We start from the raw sequence: 22,005 nt of genomic DNA on the forward strand, positions 1-22,005 counted from the left end.
CCATGGCATAAACAAAGGAGATTTCTGAGGACCTCAGAAAAGAGTTGTTGTTGCTCATCAGGCTGGAAAAACCAACTCTAAAGATTTTGGACTCCACCGATCCACATTCAGACAGACCGTGTACAAACGGAGGAAATTTAAGACCAGTGTTACGCTCCCCAGGAGTGGAGACCAACGAAGATCACTCCAAGAGCAAGACGTGTAATATTCCACGAGGTCACAATGGAATCCAGGGTAACTTCTAAGCAAATAACAGCCTCTCTCACTTTGGATAATGCTAATGTTCATGAGTCCACCATCAGAACAACACTGAGGAACAATGGTGTGCATGGCAGTGTTGCAAGGAGAAAACCACAGCGCTCCAAAAAGAACATTGCTGCACGTCTGCATGAACAAAAGAACATTGCTGCAGTTCGCTAAAGATCACGTGGACGAGCCAGAAGGCTAATGGAAAAATGTTTTGTGGATGGATGAGACCAAAATAGAAGTTTTTGGTTTAAATGAGAAGCGTTATATTTGGAGAAAGGAAAACACTGCATTCCAGCATAAGAACCTTATGCCACCCGTGAAACATGGTGGTGGTAGTGTCATGTTTTGCTGTATCTGTGCCAGGAAGGCTTTCCATCATTGATGGAACAATGAATTCTGAATTATACCAGCGAATTCTAAAGGAGAATGTCAAAACATCCGTCAATGAACTGAATCTAAAGAGAAAGTGGGTCGTGCAGTAAGACAATAACCCTAAACACACGAGTCGTTCTACCAGAGAACAGTTAAAGAAGAATAAAGTGAATGTTTTGGAACGGCCGAGTCAAAGTCCTGATCTTAATCCAGTAGAAATAATGTGGAAGAACCTGAAGCGAGCAGTTCATGTGAGGAAACACACCAACATCCCAGAGCTGAAGCTGTTCTGTACTGAGGAACGGGCTGAAACTCCTCCAAGCCGACGCGCAGGACGGATCAAGAGTTACCCCAAACGTTTAGTTGCAGTTACTGCTGCACAAAATATGCAAAAATGGATGGTTTTTTCTTAATTTATAAATGGCAGAGTATAATATTTTTTGTCTCATTTGTTTAATTGGGTTGTCTTTATCTACTTTTAGAACTTGTGTGAAAATATGATGTTGCTTTAGGTCATATTTATGCAGAAATGTCCAAAATTTCTAAAGGGTTCAAAAACAAGCACCACTGTACCTTTTTATATAGACAGATCTTTACTTACAATTTAAACAAATCCTTTGCCACACACTTCCTTTGTGTTTTCTTTTTCCAAACGGTTCTAATGTTCCTTTGGATAGAAGTGCAGACCATTCCTTTGACTGAAGGACAAAGTCAGGGTTAAACAGCTTATTAAATTGTTTACTTTATTGATGGACAGCTCATCCTGACCTCTCACTAGATTATACCACACGGGTTAAATAACCTTGTGAAAAACCTGTGAGAGCTACAGCACATCATTTTTGATCCTCATAGATTTGAATATAAAAACCCCTCATGTTTAGCTTCATTAAATATCCACTGCAGGATATAAATGAATTATCAATTAAAATAAATTGCCAGTCATAAAGACAGTTTCATTAACCAATGAAATTGAAAATCTTCATTACTAACAATCATAATGACTCCTTGGTAGAAATAATGTCACCAAAAATGATTCAGTCCACCAAATCCAGTGGTGATATCCTCATCTCATCTCTCCTCAGAGCTAAGAGAGCTCTCATGACCTGCTCCTCAAATTCCAATAAGCATCTGCTATAACAGCATGTGAAAAGCTCTGCTTCTTACTGGACTTTCTATAGACAAAATCCAATAAAGGTGTTTCTCCGTCAGGTCTGGGGCATGCTCCTGGATTTTAGTGACCAATCAAAGCACATCAGCTGCAGGTTCAGTCAGTCAATTATGTAAAATCACTAGTGCAATAACCAGTGGCAATTAGTTAGTGCAAGTCATGGAAGAGCAATGCATTTTATACCATACATGGGAATATAGTATCTCACAAAAGTGAGTACACCCCTCACATTTTTGTAAATATTTGATGATATCTTTTCATGTGACAACACTGAAGAAATGACACTTTGCTACAATGTAAAGTAGTGAGTGTACAGCTTGTGTAACAGTGTAAATTTGCCGTCCCCTCAAAATAACTCAACACACAGACATTAATGTCTAAACCACTGGCAACAAAAGTGAGTACACCCCAAAGTGAAAATGTCCAAATTGGGCCCAGTTAGACATTTTCCCTCCCCGGTGTCATGTGACTTGTTAGTGTTACAAGGTCTCAGGTGTGAATGGGGAGCAGGTATGTTAAATTTGGTGTCATCGCTCTCACACTCCCTCATACTGGTCACTGGAAGTTCAACATGGCACCTCATGGCAAAGAACTCTCTGAGGATCTGAAAAAAAGAATTGTTGCTCTACATAAAGATGGCCTAGGCTATAATACGATTGCCAAGACCCTGACACTGAGCTGCAGCACGGTGGCCAAGACCATACAGCGGTTTAACAGGACAGGTTCCACTCAGAACAGGCCTCGCCATGGTCGACCAAAGAAGTCGAGTGCACGTGCTCAGCGTCATATCCAGAGGTTGTGTTTGGGAAATAGACGTATGAGTGCTGCCAGCATTGCTGCAGAGGTTGAAGGGGTGGGGGGTCAGCCTGTCAGTGCTCAGACCATACGCCGCACACTGCATCAAACTGGTCTGCATGGCTGTCGTCCCAGAAGGAAGCCTCTTCTAAAGATGATGCACAAGAAAGCCCGCAAACAGTTTGCTGAAGACGAGCAGACTAAGGACATGGATTACTGGAACCATGTCCTGTGGTCTGATGAGACCAAGATAAACTTATTTGGTTCAGACGGTGTCAAGCGTGTGTGGCGGCTACCAGGTGAGGAGTACAAAGACAAGTGTGTCTTGCCTACAGTCAAGCATGGTGGTGGGAGTGTCATGGTCTGGGGCTGCATGAGTGCTGCCGGCACTGGGGAGCTACAGTTCATTGAGGGAACCATGAATTCCAACATGTACTGTGACTTACTGAAGCAGAGCATGATCAGTATGCAGTATTCCAGCATGATAACGACCCCAAACACACCTCCAAGATGACTACTGCCTTGCTAAAGAAGCTGAGGGTGAAGCTGATGGACTGGCCAAGCATGTCTCCAGACCTAAACCCTATTGAGCATCTGTGGAGCATCCTCAAACGGAAGGTGAAGGAGCACAAGGTCTCTAACATCCCCCAGCTCCGTGATGTCATCATGGAGGAGTGGAAGAGGACTCCAGTGGCAACCTGTGAAGCTCTGGTGAACTCCATGCCCAAGAGGGTTAAGGCAGTGCTGGAAAATAATGGTGGCCACACAAAATATTGACACTTTGGGCCCAATTTGGACATTTTCACTTAGGGGTGTACTCACTTTTGTTGCCAGCGGTTTAGACATTAATGGCTGTGTGTTGAGTTATTTTGAGGGGACAGCAAATTTACACTGTTACACCAGCTGTACACTCACTACTTTACATTGTAGCAAAGTGTCATTTCTTCAGTGTTGTCACATGAAAAGATATCATCAAATATTTACAAAAATTTAAGCGGTGTACTCACTTTTGTCAGATACTTATGTATACCTTAAAGTTACTGGTTGTTACGCTGTGGCTTTTAGGTCTGTATTGTGCTGATATAAAACAGAGGAATATGTTGATGAACACACAGGAAATCTAAAAAGCAGCAACAGCCCTTTTATCATATGGTCCTAATGAAGGACTCTTAATTCTTTGCATTAAAGTGCATCACTAATGTCAGCTGGATCCATATTGTAAAATCTTCCATAATGTAACCCATGGAGATACAAGAAGTGTGCATAGAGGAAAAAAAAAAAAAAAAAAAAAAAATATCAATCATCCATCAACTGAAACCATCCTTGCAACCATCCTTATCTTCACTAGGATGAAAACGTGAAGGTCATTTGTTAAAAAGCTATTTATCCAAAAATTTTCCAACGCTCCCTTTGACATGAATGAATGTTTATGAGTCTGAGGGTACAGGAAGGCAGCATAATTACTGCTAATGCAGGACATGCTGAATCAGCATAGTTAGATCTGAATAAACGGTAGCTGTGCATGTGTCACTTCCTGAAGCATTCCTGTTGCTGCACCACCAACAAACGGCTTTTAAGTGGGACAGATTTCAGAGGATGATCCCGTGAGCATTCATAATCAGATAACCTGATAAACTATGGCACACTGCTACCATCTCCACTCAAATGAACAAACAAAAAAACCCCCCAAAAAGATAGAAGTGACTAAATGAAGCAAATTCTTGGAAGATATATTTGGTGATCACAGAATCACAGTGCGTGTGTGTGCACGTGTGTGTGTGTGTGTGTGTGTGTTTCATGTGGATTAGCCATATCATGAGCTTCAGGTTTACTGAAACATTATCCTCCATTCAGCAAACAAGCCTAAAAACAGCTTTACAAATAAATGCTAATGTCCATGATGCAATACTGTTTACAGTTTTCCTACCTGAAAGAATACAGATGATATTCCAAAATGTCCAGTAAACTTTGTGAATGGAACTTGATTAGATAAAACCTGACAAATTCCAAATTGAGTGTATTACGGCCAACATATTTACATTCACATAGAAAGGACGGAAAACCAAGAATCATACATGGTATTACAAGCAAGCGCTCATGAATAGTAACGCAGATTTCTGAATAATTATATAAATAAATAAAGGACAAAAGCATCTCAATGACATCTTAAAAGGATATCCTGATTGCTGACTTATTCAAGGGACAATTACATTTATCACCCGCACAGAGAGTCTAAAACTCCTCTCTAATTGTGGATGGTGTACTGTTAATGAAGTTTATACCATAATAATTTTAATAAAGTTGAGAGTGCTGACATCTGAAAGTGTGAACTGGCTTTAGGCTAACTTTTCTAAGCCACAAAACCCAGAGCGAATTCTCCGTCCTGGGATGATGAATTACGTTATTAGAATGTTAATTATGCTTATAACAGAATTCCTGACTCTGAACCAATAATCATCTTGGCCCTGAAGCAGTACAGAATGATAAACAGCATGCACAGGAACAGTTCCGCAGTGGAAAGTAACATGTCGTTCATATAACCCAGGTGTCAAACAACGGCCCGTGGGTCCAGTATGGCTCTCTGCATCATTTTATTCAGCGCGATAATATAATGATTGGCTCGTAATTTCATGCACCACTATTTGCATCAGTTTTGTGTGTGCAACAATTATTTTAATCCACAAAACGCCCCAGTGTCAAAAAATAATAAATCTTCTAAAGAAGTTGATGAGCGTGCAAACACTCATCAGCTCATGTTTGAGAGAGTTTCATGAGACGTAAGCGCATGAGGACAAGTTTATTCTTAATGGCGACAAGCCGTGGCAGTCGTGAAAGAATAGAAATTAGACTAGGAATGTAAAAGGTTATCAAAAGGACAAGACAAGGTTTTACCAGGGAAGATGCCAAGAGACCTACTGCTACATTAAAAGAGCTGCAGGAATATCTGACAAGTCCTGATTAATCTCTGCAGGTGACAAGCTCTCATTCTTCACATGTCTAGGGCGGCTATTATGTAGAGTGGCTAGAGGGAAACCCTTTCTCACAAGAAAATAATAATAAAAAAAACATCATCATCATCAAGCCCAACTAAATCATCCCAAACCATGCGGCAAAATGTGTTCTGGTATGATGAGACCAATTCCAAAAAGGTATGTTTGGTGTAAATAAATCACCAAAAGAACACCACATCCAAGGTGAAGCATGGTGGTGGAAGCATCTTGTTTTAGGGCTGCTTTTCATCAGCTAGAACTGGGGCTTTTTCAAGGTGGCGGGAATCATGGATCATGTACAAATACCAGCAGATTTTAGTTCAAAACCTTTAGGTGTGTTCTAGTAAGCTGCAGATGAAAAGGAAATCTGTGGGGTGAAGCGAGTGACCTGAAGCGAGTAGTGCACAGGAGATGCCTTTCTAACTTCATCACTTTATAATGTTTTTGGAAGAAAGAGTGGGACAATATTGGCAAGTCAAGATGTGCCACACTGATAGACTTTTATACATTGTAGCTTCACACGGAGGGTCGAAAAGTTCTGATATGATTTATCTTCTTCTTTTTATATCAGAAAAACCTGTCATTTTAACAAGGGTGTGTAGACTTTTTATATCCACTTTAAATATGGTCACCTGACTCATTCCTATTAATGTTTGAGAACTGAGAGAAAGAAGAAAAAAAAATTAAAAAAATAAAAAATAAAAACCACCAACAACAACAACAACAACAACAACAACAACAACAACACCACACACACAAAAAAACACAACTCTTCAAACTCTGTGTTAGTGATAGCAACAACCAGTGGTGTAACCATGGTGTGGACATTCGGGGGGTCCACTTAGTTGTCCTTAGTCTAAATGTAGTGTAAAGGAATGAAATGCTGTGCAACTTTCCTCACTTTCACTCGCATTTATAACAGTCCGTCACAACGTGAGGGTTCACAACGGACTCGGCGGGAGGATGTGCAAGTGAATGGAACGTTAATGGTCAAAAACTGGACCTGACGTTGGCCTAGCCTACTTCCTGGGTGTGCAAATATCAAAAGTTAATTGACGTTCTTAAGAACAAACCAAGCCATGGTATGATGCCTTCTATACGAAGCTAGGGTCACCTACTATTTAGGTATCTAGTTACTTCCTGTCTGGAAAAAGCTCGTATGCTCTGCTGCACTTTTCTACGCTTGGCTGCTGTCTCCATTTCTTACAGACTGAGCTGCTAAAATACATCAACCAACTTGTGTTGAGTATGGGTGCAACCGAGTGTACAATTGGAGGGGGGGGGCACACACCTAATTTCCTTAACAAACGGAAACATATTAAAAAGGAACAGATGTAAATAAATAGAACGGATGAAGAAAAGACAGATCCGTTGGCAGGGTTCATTAAAGGGGGGCATATAGAAAATATTTTCTACTGTATATTGGGGGGACAGATTGGTATTTCCTCAACATTGGGGGGAACACGACCCCCTAAAGAATGCGTGGTTACGCCCGTGGCAACAACACAGACACAGCTGCATGAACAAGTGTTTTTACTGGTTTTTAATATGGATTGTTTTTACATTTGGTAAATTAAAAAGGTTCTTTAATTAGTATAATAATTTTATCACCCGAAAGTCTATACAGCTGGAAAAAATAATAAAATAAAAACATTTTTGGGCACTGATTTTCCCCAGAGACCGCCTACATCTACTATAGGATTTGATTACTGAGGTAAAGTGTTAATCTATCAAATAAAACCATTTAAAATAATAATAATAATAATAAAAGCAATGTAATTTTCATAAAGAAAATTATCAGTAAGGTAAAAAATATCAGTGTAGTTTAACAGCCTGATCTAAAGAACTGAATACTCCTAAAGAACTGAAAAAATACTGAAAGATGTTCTAATGAATGAAATATCTAAACAAAACAGATAATGAAATGAAAAAAAATGACAAATCTCTCTCTCATGTATGCAAATACACATCAGCATAAAATTATATGTTATAGGGAAAAAAAAGTATACTCTCCTTCAATTATGTGTGTTTTATTTTATTTATCAGGGCCTAAATAAGAATCGTGTGGTCCTCAGCAACTTCTATAAACGAACAAATAACCTCGGGTGACAAAAAAAAAAAAAAAAAAAAAAACCCACACACACAACAGCAACAAAAATAACAAAAACACCAGATTATGTTGCCACTATGTAGTCATTTTTCCAACAAAAAGTAAACATTCAGAAAAATATTGGCTGGTTGGAAAAAAAATAAGTACACCCTCCTACTTCCACAGTCATTAAGCGAGTCAGGTGTTAATGAAATTGATATATTTAGATCATCTGCTAAAATGTGTATATAAAACACCTTTCTAAGCGCTATAATAAATATTTGGTCTCTTGTTTTGCTAAAATACAAAATGAAATTGAGATTTGGCCAGTTCTACTTATTAAAACTGGAAGGGATTAATGAAGAAGAAGAAGAAGAAGAAGAAGAAAAAAAGAGTAAGATCAGAGATATAGATCTATCAAATAAAACTCTCTACTGAAATTGATCCTGCACCATTAATAACTGCAAATAAACAAATGTTTGTCTTCCAAAATGATTTCAAGACCATTTTCCTTGACCATGAACTCCAGCAACAATACTTCTTCTCTAAGGACACATTTCAGCTGAATATGAAACCTGCAATCAAACTGCACTTAATGATGCAGCCCCATGCAGCCCCATGCAGCCCCATGCAGCCCCATGCAGCCCCATGCAGCCCCATGCAGCCCCATGCAGCCCCATGCAGCCCCATGCAGCCCCATGCAGCCATGTTCCCCACACTCAAGATGCAAAACATGATTTGTATCAGAGGTTTTACTTCAGTCGGTTTTGGTGGCTTGGAAAGACTTACCAGCCTGTGTTCACAATTCACTTTAAAATTCAAAAAAAGCATCGCTACAGGATGCCCAGCATGTCAAAGGTTATTATTATGTTAAAAAAAAATAAAATACATGACAAGCAGCATTCATTTCTCTGCACTCTTACTCCCTCACACAATTATCCACCACCATGAAATTCGAAAATGCCTCTTCCAGCAGTGCTGGGGGCAGACAACTCAACCTGAAAGCAAAATATAAAGCATCTGTACTGCAGTGCTGCTGGGACGCCGAATAAAGCACCCATGGGATCGTTAGAAGAGCTGCTGGAGGTCTAGGCAGTGCACTTTAAATGCATCGTTGTGCTGCTTTTATATAATAGGATCTATTGCTTTTGATCTTTACACAGCTGGCTTGTATAGTCTGAAGAAACATGACAACTGAACTTTCAAAAAGAAAAGGGGGAAGGAGGGGGGCAATTACGGGTAAAGAACGCATCTCAGTTTGAGTACCGATCTAGTGCAAGTCAATCAAGCATGGAGTTGAAAATGTAATTCATGGAAAAGATGAGTAGAGATTGTATGGGCTTCCCCTGAGCAGTGTTTTTACCTTATCCTGATATAAACCTGGCTGTAGCACAGCAACATCCTTTATGCACTGCACAAAGGAAACGGTTGATGTGGTGGATTTCATTTCCTTTCAGATTTGAGTAAGGACCACCGTTTCTAAACCTGTGGAACATGAAAGAGAAGGAGCAAAAATAACAAGGTAGACTGGGGTCACATTATCCCCCAGTCCAACACAAGTGACCGATATGTCTGGCATGTTAGACAGATTTTAATGGGGGGGGTTTTTTGGTCCCTATTTGGAAATTATTTGTGTGTGTGAAAGTCTAAAGATTACTTCATAAAAGTTGACCTCCGTATGCTTGGCAACCCATCTAAAGAGAAACTGAATAAAACTTCATTTGACCACAATATTAGATATTTATATCTGGCAGTTTCGCAGAACAATAAATTAACCACAAACTTCATCACCGAGGGATATGGGTTTTGTAAGGTTCTTGGTGTAATACTTTTTTTTTTTTTTTTTTTAAGTCATAGAAAACCAGGTTTTATAATCCGGGAGGAATACGCAACACAGATGGCCTTGGACAATCCATGTTCCATTTACACATGCACAAAAGGAAGGTTTTCCTGTAGAAAAACTTTTCATTGGAAAATGTTTTATATATGCTTGATGAGAACAATAAACTGACTCACACCAGACCAGTAGCTTAGAGCCCACCCAGCCCACCCGTGTTCTGCATGAGTCACTGTACAGCACACATGGGCTGGTTAAAATAAACATCTACCTGCTGTGTTGATGCAAGACAGACTTACAAAAAAAGGAAGCAACACACACACACACACACACACACACACACACACACACACACACACACACACATATATACATATACATATATACACACATATATACATACATATATATACACACACACACATACATACATACATATACACACATACATACACACACACACACATACACATTATATAATGAGTCAGGTGGTAGCCTTTAGTGTGCTCCAGTAATTAACTCTAAATCTTGAAATGTATCACCAAGTGTGTGAATACATTTTTAAATAATAAAAGTTCATTGAGCATGAAGACAAAGGAGAACGTAAAACATGTATGTTCTTAGCAAAGATAATCGTAATAGAGTTCTTCTTAAATCCCTCCAGCCATCCATTTTCTATCCCACTTATTAGCTCTGTGGCGGTGGCAGCATTTTACCACAGAACAAAGACCAGAGCACCGCGGTGAGCATTGGTGGGGGGTGAAATTTATATCACTACATAAAATAATATCATTTTCTACGCTTCAATTAAATATAAAATGAAAAAATAGATTTTTATTTTAGCACTTCCGTCAGAACAACCATACAGCCTTGTTGTTTTGTGTTATTGCAATGAGAAACAGCCTGAGGGCGCTGTGGGATACGGTATTGTGATCGACCCGCAAGGGGAGAAGAAGTGAAACAAGGCTGCACGTTTCTCTGATGAATACTTTCATTTCTTTTACAAGTGTAGTATACCACAAGATTGTAAAACTTTCAAAGAAATACCTGTGGGATGATAACCTGTAGAATGGTTAAAAATCGAAATATTAAATAAAATAAAATAAATAAAAACGCAGCTGGGTGACATGCCTGGAGACGGCTCCTGAGATTTGTACGTTAGTGTTAACACTTATTTTTTCCCCCCAAAATGTTCCCAGATCGCCGATGTAACATTTGGTTTCCCAACAAGATCCATCGCAGTGTCAGAACTCGATGTGAAATTGCAGAATTCACCTGACAGGATTTTACCAAACCCGCACCATACTAACAGACAATGGTGTACAAGGTGTTTGATTATGATTACGTAATTTGTGTATTAACATAAACTATCCAGCTATATGGTAGGATATAATACAAATTAATATTGCAACTGTTAATAATAATAATAATAATAATAATAATAATAATAATAATAATAATAATAATATTATTATACTGGTTTACAAAACATTGTACTCGTCATAGTGCCCACTCAAGCAGAAACAGTTTGCGGTGGTTTGGTCGTCATGGCCACAGTCACAGTCCTACCGCTTATCCTACACAAGATCGTGGGGAGCCTGAACCCTATCCCAGAGGACTCAGGGTACAAGGCAGGGGACACCCTAAACGTGATGCCAACCCATCACAGGGCACACACACACACCAGTTTGGAAATGCCAATCAGCCTACAGCACATGTCTTTGGACTGGGCGAGGAAACCAGAGTAGTTCTTCTTACAATATCTTTCTTAAATGTTATTATTTTTAAAAATATTTCATATTCATTATACTTATATATTTTACATCTCAATCAGTTTTAATAAATGTTCGCTAGGCCCAATAGTGCATACAGTTGAATAGTTTCCGTTAGCCTTTCTTATTCCTTGAAACATTCTACTTTAAGAACCGATTTTATTGGTGCTTTATTGTTTTTTTTTTTAATGAATAGCCTTTAATTATGTCCCTTCAAAGCCTCACTAAAAAGGCCAGTTTGAGTTTGACACGTCTGTATTACACTTTCATTTCACAGTGACGTCACTCTCGCCTTAACAGTGGGGTTTTAAATGTTAATGCTCGTTCCAAGAAATTAGACTCCAATACAGTAGCAGTGCTGCATGAATGATCCGCTGCTTGAGACGGGCACATTCAACACCGCATGATTTTGCATTTAAACACCACGTATCAAGTTCCTTCAGTAGCCCTTACAGGCACGGGCTGGACTGGCAGCTTGCTGTGGTCAGCACACGGCTGAGAGCTGACGTGGCAAAGCGCACAAGGAATGAAGGCAAGCGATCTGCTCCAGTACAAAAGCAGCTCTTGCCCTCTCTCTTCCTGGACTTTACAGAGCTCCAGAACACAAAATCGAATACAAACTCACCTACATGACCTAGAGACTAGGAACAGTAACAATATAAACTGTGGAAGGCAAATGGAGATGAACTCCTCTTGACACGTGTGACTTTTCCATTCTGAATTTGGCAGAATGATGGAAAAAGCTTCTTTTTCCCTTTCCACCATCACTGGGATGTTCAGAAAGAAACCAGCCAAACCAGCAAATGTAGTCTTAAATATAAAACAGAATGCCAGAGATCAATACAAATATCAGCCACTTACTCAAAACCGTCTCCTGCACTAAGAGTAAAACACAGTGGGGTGTGCAGCATCGCCACATGAGCCGAGAGCGCATGAGATTCGAACAACGACGCAGCTTCCAGGGAGTATCCTAAACGGCACCCATTATGCTTTTTAAACATGCCTAATTTTGTTTTTGAGGTCTCATACAATAGGGTTACATGCATCCAAGGTCAAAAAACACTTCAATTTTTTTCATCACTTACAATACCTCTTTTTCTCAGGGTCACAAAGGAGTCGTTCAAGGACCCGTTCACTCTAAACTCCTCCTTTCAGAGAGCCTACTCTGCTCTGATTGGTCAGATGTCCCAGTCTGTTGTGATCGGTCTACCACTTACAGCGCGTTTCGGAAAGGAAACGCTCATTACCATACCTGAATTTCAGCTCGGTAATAATGTCGGTTTTACCTTATCAATGTGAGCCCAAGTCCGATAGCGATGCACTGCAAGACCAACCCGAACCACCATCGCAAGCACGACGAGAACAGGACTTTTCTTAGTGGTAAGTTTATATGCAGTTAGACAATAATGCGAGTTAGCCGGTTAGCAGAGGCTAACAGCTAACAGGCTAATAGCTGTGCACTGGCTGTACACGTGTACGACACAAAACCACGCATTTGGAACACTTGGTAGAAAATATATACATAAATAATGAATCATACTTGCAGGCTGTGATCCAGAGGTGCAAGATGGTCCGAATAAAGTGGGTACAGCTCCGTCTTTAATGAACAATCGTTTCGCAAATCCTGTTCTGACTTCGGCTAGACATGACGAGAACACAAACGAAGCTCCGAGTCGAACCGCTGTGATATCGTTTTAAAATGAATTCTAGCCGTTGACGCTTTGCCTCCTCATCCTTTTGACGTCCATGCGAAGTGGTTTTGCTTCTGCAGCGCAGACGACAGCATCTAGACATGAACCTAACTCTTTCAGGATGCAACCTCAACTGTAGGGTTTGAGGGCGGGTCAAAGTACACGTTGTTCGCGAGCAGCCAATGAAAAACAGAGGCGGGGTTTTTTGTTACAAACCTACGTAGGTTTGTAGAAGTAGTAAGTCTGGAGCTACTGATGACTCGTTTCAGCCGTTCAGAATCGGTTCTTTCTTTTCAGAGTCGATGACTCCATTTGTCGTGCACTTTGAATTTTTGAAACTTTGCAGACTTTTGACATTCACAAACAGTTCTCTATAGAACGCACTACATGAAAGATAATATCTGAAAAAGTACAATAGGTGCACTTTAATATTGGAGAGTTCAAAACACCTGCGCAAATCATTCCAGATTCACAGTTTGGTTGGCTCATCTCATTTTTTGGGTTAAAAACAGAAACAAAAACGACTCATTAAAAGACTCAAAAAGCACGGTTGGCAGATCTGATAATATAATTTAATATAATATAATATTATATATTATAATCATGATGAACAGCACTGGATTTTGTAGCAATGTAATCTCAATGTCAGTATAAAAATCACACAAACCTACATGCTGTTATGGAAAATTAATCAACACCTTCTGACCAATCAGATTAGAGCAGTGGTTCTCAACCCTACCCTCCACACAGATTGGAAGCGGGGCGCAAATTGTTCAAAAAACAAGAAAAAGAAAAACACAGACATCATTTGGGTACTCTGTGTATTTTATTGCTTTTCAAATAGAATGTGCGTAAATGAAAATACCCCACATTCCCTCTCCCTCTGCGTTTCCTTTTTGCTGGGGAGAGGCGGAGTTTAACCTGCCTTTTATCTAGCTCTCAGTGCAGACCAGTGTTGCCAGTTTAGCGACTTTTCACACCAAAATAAAAATACATAAAACTTTTTATACTTTAAAAAAAAAAAAAAAAAAAAAAAAAAAAAAAACACAACAAAAAAAATCTATCCAGCTATCTATCAAAAATTATAGATTATATATTTGGTTATAAATAGATAGATTTGATATGGAACAGATAAGCATTATACCCGGTCTCATCCCAATATTTGGGGGGTGGGGGAGAGGTGGGGCGGCTTAAGTTACAAAAGGTTGAGAAGCTCTGGATTAGAGAATTCAACAGTGCTGTGGTATAAAATATGACATTTTTGTTGTTAAATTGTTACCACCGGACAAACACACACACACACACACACACACACACACACACACACACACACACACACACACACACACACACACACACACACACACACACACACACACACACACACACACACCTCAATCATAAAATAAATTAGGTGGAGGGCGTGGGGGTCGACTTCCAGTACCACTTTTTCATTTAAAATAAAATCCACGAACTGTGTTACAAATATAAACACTTATAAAACTATAAAACCATAAAACATATAAAATTATTTTTAAAAAAATACATAAGTATTTATACATTATTTTAATGGATGCACACACAAAGAAACCCGGATAATTAAAGTATAGTCTGAAATTAACAATAAAATCTGGCTTTCACTGCACCTTGTAGTTTCTGTTACTCACTGCCTTTAGGCATATTGTTCTAATTATGTTTACTTTGATCGTAGTGTTTAATTTAGACATTAAAGATCTTACTTGCGCTCACACTGTATCGCGTCTACGCCGCGAGTGAGCAGCACCGCGGCCTCGTTACTAACACATCACTTCATTATAATAAACGACTGAATTTACACTGCAAGGGCACAAGTACAGCATAAAATGACAATAAACTGAAATTAAACCAAACCTTTTAAGCAGCTTGCACCAGTTTCCCCAAGCCCTTGATCAGTGGAGCATTTTGGATATAAACACAAGTTTGTGCTCGTGCATCACAGTCGTGCTTCCCTGCTACTCGAGCTCTGCTTTATGAAGTTCGCAGGTTACCGTCTTCTCCGCAGCATTTAATATAAAAATTCTCCCCTGCCGTACGCCTCCGTCTGATGGTGACTGAAGTTATCTTGGGAATAAAAGATAACGTTGACAAACAGTAAACTGAAGAAATTCATTGTCGTGGATTCTGGGGATCTGCTAAAGCTAGCAGCAGCGCGTTACGTGTGTTTAACATCGTGCGCCATCGACTGGGAAACGGCTTACACTGCCGGGTTAGTAAATAAATAAATAAATAAATAAATAAATAAATAAACCCGCTAGTGTTCTATTTGAGATGATGTCACCTTTCTAAACTCCACACACTAGACGGTAGAGTACACAGTGCATAGTGTAAGTGTGCAGTACTTCATTTGGGACACAGGTTTAGTATTTACTCTCCGAGGCGTGTTTTCGGAACAGAAGTAACGTAATGCCGCACGCAGACGGACTAATCCATAACGAGATTCATTCACAACGATTTCATCATCAATTATTATGGGTCAGTTGGTCTGCGCGCGGCACGGGGTGTGTTTACTCACTACGTTACTTCAGCTCTACACGGGTTACAGAATTGTGCAGTTTTGCGATTGCAGAAATGAACGCAAAATCAAGGAAACTCCATAACAGGTCACAGTAGCTTGCAATTTTTCTAAGTTGCCAGAGATTTTCCTCAGATTTGGGTCAAGTCATGGGTGACATGATCACAACGTGCTTTCAGACAAAGCCCACTCTGTTTCACGTGCGTCAAACATTTCGCGGAAAGAAAAAACAAAAACAAACCGAGCACAAAGAGCACTCTGCACGTTGCAGCACAAATTTTTTTAAAAAGCTGCAGCAAAAATCAAGCATTTTTGGCCACAACAATCACAAAAAAAAACAAACAACAAACAGTGACATCCTGTATGAGCTGATTCCTGTAACAGGAAAACAATAATCCTTTAATAGCTTGTAGGTTTGGTTTTTTCCACTTACATGTCTGAGATCTGAAAGGCCTCCAAGAGTGTGATTGATTTATTCTCCCTTTCCAACATACACTAAGAACCTGATTGAGATTACTCATCACTGGAAGGTAGATGATTACAGGCTTCCCCACATGTACCCTGTGGGGTTAAAGGTCAGGAGAGGGAATCCGGATCTTTGCTGCACATCTGCTGTGTCAATCTGCAACTGCCCAGGAAGATTAAAAGGAGTAAAGCTAGATTTACCCGACACAACTTATCAACAGATTAAAATAAATAAATAAAAAAAGCGCAGGATCTCACATGTGATGTTCAGCTTTTCTTTTGATGAATTATTTAAAAAAATTTTAATCAGAATTTCTGGACTTTTTTTTTTTTTTGCCAATATTGAGCAATCGACAACCAGGCAAAGACATGATATCCACACATAACGGGTTTCATCACCGCATTTAAAAACCCTCCAAATCCCGGACCTCAAGGAAATCAGCACGATTTCATAATCACACAACGCCGGATGTGTTGGAGTTGGCGTTTTTTATGTGCAGACAAGAAGCGCGAGTAAACTGAGGAGGAGGGTTTGGTTGGGAATTAAGCATCGCTGTAATTTATCTTCACTCTGAAGTCCACAGCACACATGGATTGAGTATACATGTATTTCCTCTTTTTCTTCCCCCCCACCACCACCCCCCGACTCTCACACTGCAAACCTCAAGTACCTTGAATGCCTTGAATCATGATTTATGATTGAGCTCTAGAACTATAAACTTGCAACGAGAGCAACTCAAGAACACGGTCTTATATACACTACAGAATTTTTAAAACTATCCGAGCATTTTAAAGCAGACTTTATTCTTCCTGGACTTAATTAGGTACAAGTGCACCAAAAACTTTTCATGTAATTATATAGCTTTATTAGATCATTGAGAATCCACTAGCCTCCACTATGGTAAATGGTCTGGCTTTTAAGTTTAGAGGTTCTACAAAGCACTTTGCACTGGTTCTCATTCACCCACTCACACACACACCAGGGGTTCGTCTGTCGATTTCCATTTCTGCCTCCATTATGGAGGACACAAACTGGAACTCGACTTGCGCGTGAATTGGATTAAAGCGAGGAAGACTTGCGCAGCATCAGCCTCGCTCTCACTTCCCGGTGACCGCCATGATCCAGTGGCAAGACGACTGAAGATGGCCACCACATCACACACCCATTCATACACTTCGGACACGCCAATCAGCCTACCACTTGTACCTAATAGGACTGGGGGAGGAAACCGGAGTACCCGGAGGAAACCCCCGCAGCACGGGGAGAACATGCAAACTCCACACACACAGGGCCACGGTGGGGATCGAACCCCCGACCCTGGAGGTGTGAGGAGGACGTGCTCACCACTAAGCCACCGTGCGCCCTCACCCACACACAGGCAGCAGAGTTGGTGGTACTTAGGGTTCGGTGTCTTGCCAAAGCATACTTCAGCATGTGAAGGGGTGAGGTACTGAACTACCAATCCTGCAATTGGTGGACATCCCGCTCCAACACCTGAGCCACAGCTGCCCCACTATGCTTTTAAAAATAGCTGTACACCTAAAACTATTAATGTTTAAATGTCGTGCAAACAAACGGTCTATTGTGGATGGAATACCCCATTACCCACCACACACATGGCGAACGCTTGGACAGGGTGGAGTGTAGCAAAGTCTGTTGCTTTCCCCGCTCAGATATACCTGGTGCAATTCATCAAAACTGCACTAGACTCAGGCATCTCCAGTACTGGACGTGCACATCCTTGGGTTAGCACTTCATATTCTTGTTTAATATTCTCATGATATCTTAAGGTAAGAACATGGATGGGACGCTGAAGCTGAGCAGCAGCACTCTGAAGATCTTCTGTTACAGAGCACAAGAAGGAAAGCCTGTATGACTCACTTAGAGGTCTATTTTGAATTGCTAATCCTAAAGTCCAGTGACTGCAGGCAATAGATAACTCGTTATAGTTTACTTTCGAGTCGAACGCTTCTCATAACGGATGGGTTCACTGGGAGGAAATAAAGGAGCTAGACTTTTTGTGTCCTGTTATGTTAAGATGTGCTGGCTGATGGAGCTTGGAGGAGACGAACAAACTTTTACAAAGGGTTAGGCCAACGCCATCAGCTCAGCATCTGTTCGGCATTGTATTACAGTACAGAGAGCGGATGCACTGTAAGCAGGTGCTGCCGCTCTGCCAAGTCAAGCAGAATGGCAGTACCGGGCAAAAACAGACCTCTACGCACATCAAAAGGAGGTATAGATTAAGGAGGATGTATTAAACTTATGGGTGAAGGGTTCTGATCAAGGACACCACCATGGCGGTGGTGAACTATTCGGAAGTAAAACCTTCTACAATCTCTTAAAAAGGTGACAGATGGAGTCATTTTTTCAAAGAATGTACCCCCCCATCCCCCAATCCAGTAATGGCCTATGTATTAAGTGCAGGTCTATGAATCAGTATCAAGTACTGAAATCACAAACCTATTCAACCTACTTTAAGATCAACTCTATAATACATAAAATGTCCCACATCCGAAAGCTTAGTTAGCGACCCAGAACTATCCCAGGATTAATGTTTCTCTCTGCGGCACATCCACATAAAAGACTCAAACATTGCCGCACGTCGGAAAGAGAGAGAGAGAGACAGACAAGGTGGGCTGGCCAGCGCATTACCAGGATTATCAACATATAATAAAAAATACAGACGGATAGAGAGCTCGATGGGAGAGTTTAGTGATGCTGTGAGGCTGCGCACACAAGCAGATATACTCATGCAAAATGGAAAAGCTCCTGCTCCACAATCCACCGAATTTCATTCTTAATTTATTATTGACAGGACCATTACTCCCCAGCTTTTACACACACACACACACACACACACACACACACACTGACTGGTCCTGGATCACAGTGCACAATTTCGGAGGGGATTTGGATATTCATCTAAATAGCAACCTTTTAGTGCACATAGTTACCAACACGATGCCAAACACAGCAACAATGAGGGACAAACCTTATGCATGCATATACACACACACACCTCAATCTTAGCACTGGACTCACAGCTGGAGGCATGTACGTGCACATGACAGCTGTATTCGCCTAGTCACGTGTTCTTTGATCAAATAAAACACATACAGGTTCAAATTAATTCCCAAATTTGATCTCAGAACTATAGAGTTATTCTGCCTCGGGTCTTCTCCATCACGCAGTGGAGCTGGTTTTCTTCTACGGTGATACGAGAGCATGCGGTTGTACATGGAACTGGTTTGCTTGCCATAGTGGATCAATGAGATTTGTAATAATAATAATAATAATAATAATAATAATAATAATAATAATAATAATAATAATGCATGGCTTTAGATGAAATTGCTATGCTCCTGTTTTGCACCAGTCTGATCACGACTAGAGGGTTTTACACCAGACTTTTTGGTTGACTTGGTCGTGGATTTCTCGGATTAAGCGTGCACTTGTGCTCCGTGCCGATGCACTACAGTTTATTTGTATTTCTACAGAAACCACGCGACACTTTCCCCTGCTCGTGGCAGCGCACGAGCGACAGATCCGCTGTGTTCAGTGGCAGGTTGCGCCGCACGCGCCAAACGCAACAAGCGCTGTTAGGTTCTCAAAAACACACACACACACACACATGCATGCAAAAGTATGGACTTACTTTTCCTGCATGACATTTTCTTTGATGGAGCTGAGCTGCTGCAGTCTGCAGGTCACCAGGTGCCGCTGGTGTTGCTCTTTCAGGCACGCGTTCTCCTCGCACAGCTCGAGCACTTGGTGCTCGAGCTCCTCAATGCGCCCCTTTTGCTTCTCCAGCAACTCCTGCTGGGTCTCGATGATGTTGTTGAGCTCCTTCAGGTACTCGGCCGCCTTGCTGGGGTTTTCCGTCGCGTTCTCCATGTCGCCGTGCGCGAGACGCCCGTCCATGGAGACCGGTTTGTGGACGCCGCAGCGCGTTCACGCACAGGCTGCGTCCCGATCCGCCGCGGCGCGCGCTCCGCGCTCTCCCCACTCGCCCATTGTTTACGCTCGCTGCTCTTATCGCGTCTCCGAGTGAAGAAGTTGCGCTGCAGCAGCGCGCCGTCCACAGGCTCTGCGCCACAATCACTACCCTCAGAACAAGCGCTCTGCACTGCTGCTGGAGAACCTCCTTTAACCCTTTCACGGGAGGAACCTCAGCAGCTTCTGAGCCGAACATCCACAGCTGCATCATCTGTTTAAAGCGCTCCAGTCGTGTAAACCGTGCTGACCTGGCGTATGGGAGATTCAAATTAATCATGAATTACTCGTGCAAGACTTTTATTAAATCAACAAGTAGACCGAAGGCCTAAAGGTAAAGGGAAGTTACGTCACAGGTTGCGTTTTGGGGAGGCAGCAGCACCCTGTGAGGAGCACACAATTTCAGGGTATTTTGGAAAATTCACGAAATCCTACATTTAATGCAGAAACAGACTATAGGTCACCAATAACCAAACGGTAACGTTTAGGCAGAGTTAGATAGAGCAGTGGCAGATGTTAACAGTATTGTGGCCCAAGTGTAAACAGTCACATTGTTATGGCATTTGGAATCTCGTCAAAAAAAAACAAAAAAACAACACAAAACATTTACCATCCGTGATATTCATTTTGGACTGAAAACTGAACATCTTGAGGTTTTAATTCATATCATGCCTGAGATATGGGCTTTGTTTTGGCAGGCGGAGTTGGAGGGGTTCACCAAGCCATCACTTATTTATTATACAGTGAAGGATTCATATCAGGAGCAACTGATGCCCAGGACAAGCACTCACCTGTTGGATTAGAACGTAGGCTTTACTCTCTTACTTTCTTACACATACCTTACAAAAAGTCTTCTTTTAAAAAAAAAGTGTCCGTTGGAGCACTATACACTAACTTGTCTTTGTTTACATGATTGATTGTTTGATTGACGCGCACTGTGGTTCGATTCCCACCGTGGCCCTGTATGTGCGGAGTTTGCATGTTCTCCCCGTGCTGCGGGGGTTTCCTCCGGGTACTCCGGTTTCCTCCCCCAGTCCAAACACATGCACGGTAGGCTGACTGGCGTGTCTAAAGTGTCCGTAGTGTATGAATGGGTGTGTGAGTGTGTGTGTGATTGTGCACTGCGATGGATTGGCACCCTGTCCAGGGTGTACCCCGCCCTGTGCCCCATGCTCCCTGGGATAGACTCCAGGTTTCCCCGTGACCCTGAAAAGGATAAGCGGTGTAGAAGATGGATGGATGGATGGATTGTTTGATTGACAAATTTGTTTGTGAGTTTGAGTCTCTTGCTCTAATCCATTACTGAACTGTCCATGGCCTTGTAGTAATGCAAACAACACAAAAAGAGTGTACTCACTGAGCCTTAAAGTGCATCCGGACTACTTGCAAGTTAAATGGATACCTGCTTCTACATTATTAATTATGAGTAACTTTATATACTGTAGGTAGACATTACAGGTCAGTCTGTGGCAGTATAATTAATTAAGATGATGAGATGGACTGATGGACACTCAAATAATCATACAAACAAAGACAAGTTAGTGTATAGTGCTCCCACAGATACATTAACTTAATTATGTTAACTGAATTTAAAAAAAAAAAAACTAAGGTGTGTGTGTGTGTGTGTATATATATATATATATATATATATATATATATATATATATATATATATATATATATATATATATATATATATATATATATTACACACACTCACAAACACACACACTAGTGCACACACACCTCAGCATGTGGCAATTTTTGTGATGAGCACTGTTGGTGCAGATTCATTGATCTCCCCCTAGTGGTTATATTTGAGGTTGAGGTTTTGGGGTTGTAAGATGAACAAAAGGAATAAAGCTAATGCAGTGAATTTATGCTTCATTTCATTCTGTTTGAACATTTTGCCTTAGCCTATGTTAGTGAAGCCATCGTTAATTTAAGGATTTTGTAATGAACAATCTTTTGAAACAAAGCAGATCAAACCAGTACATCAATAGAGTTTAGTGGAATTATGAACATACAT

At 40.9% G+C, this 22,005-nt stretch overlaps 1 protein-coding gene across 5 annotated transcripts in view; it reads right to left on the reverse strand.

The window, feature by feature from the left end:
- Nucleotides 1–20,172, reverse strand: part of iqsec1b (IQ motif and Sec7 domain ArfGEF 1b) — a 216,079-nt gene extending 195,907 nt beyond the window's left edge. For 3 of the 5 annotated variants that reach the window (XM_053674051.1, XM_017450616.3, XM_017450615.3), the window contains exon 1: nt 19,639–20,167. In XM_053674051.1, the coding sequence (XP_053530026.1) occupies nt 19,639–19,904 (266 nt within the window). In that variant the 5' untranslated portion in view covers nt 19,905–20,167. Of the gene's footprint in view, nt 1–19,638 lie in introns of all 5 variants that reach the window. The other 2 variants (XM_017450622.3, XM_047149337.2) reach the window with 2 other exon arrangements.
- Between the last annotated feature and the right edge of the window lie 1,833 nt (nt 20,173–22,005).

Source organism: Ictalurus punctatus, chromosome 21, assembly GCF_001660625.3.
Source record: "Ictalurus punctatus breed USDA103 chromosome 21, Coco_2.0, whole genome shotgun sequence".
Lineage (NCBI taxonomy): Eukaryota > Metazoa > Chordata > Actinopteri > Siluriformes > Ictaluridae > Ictalurus > Ictalurus punctatus.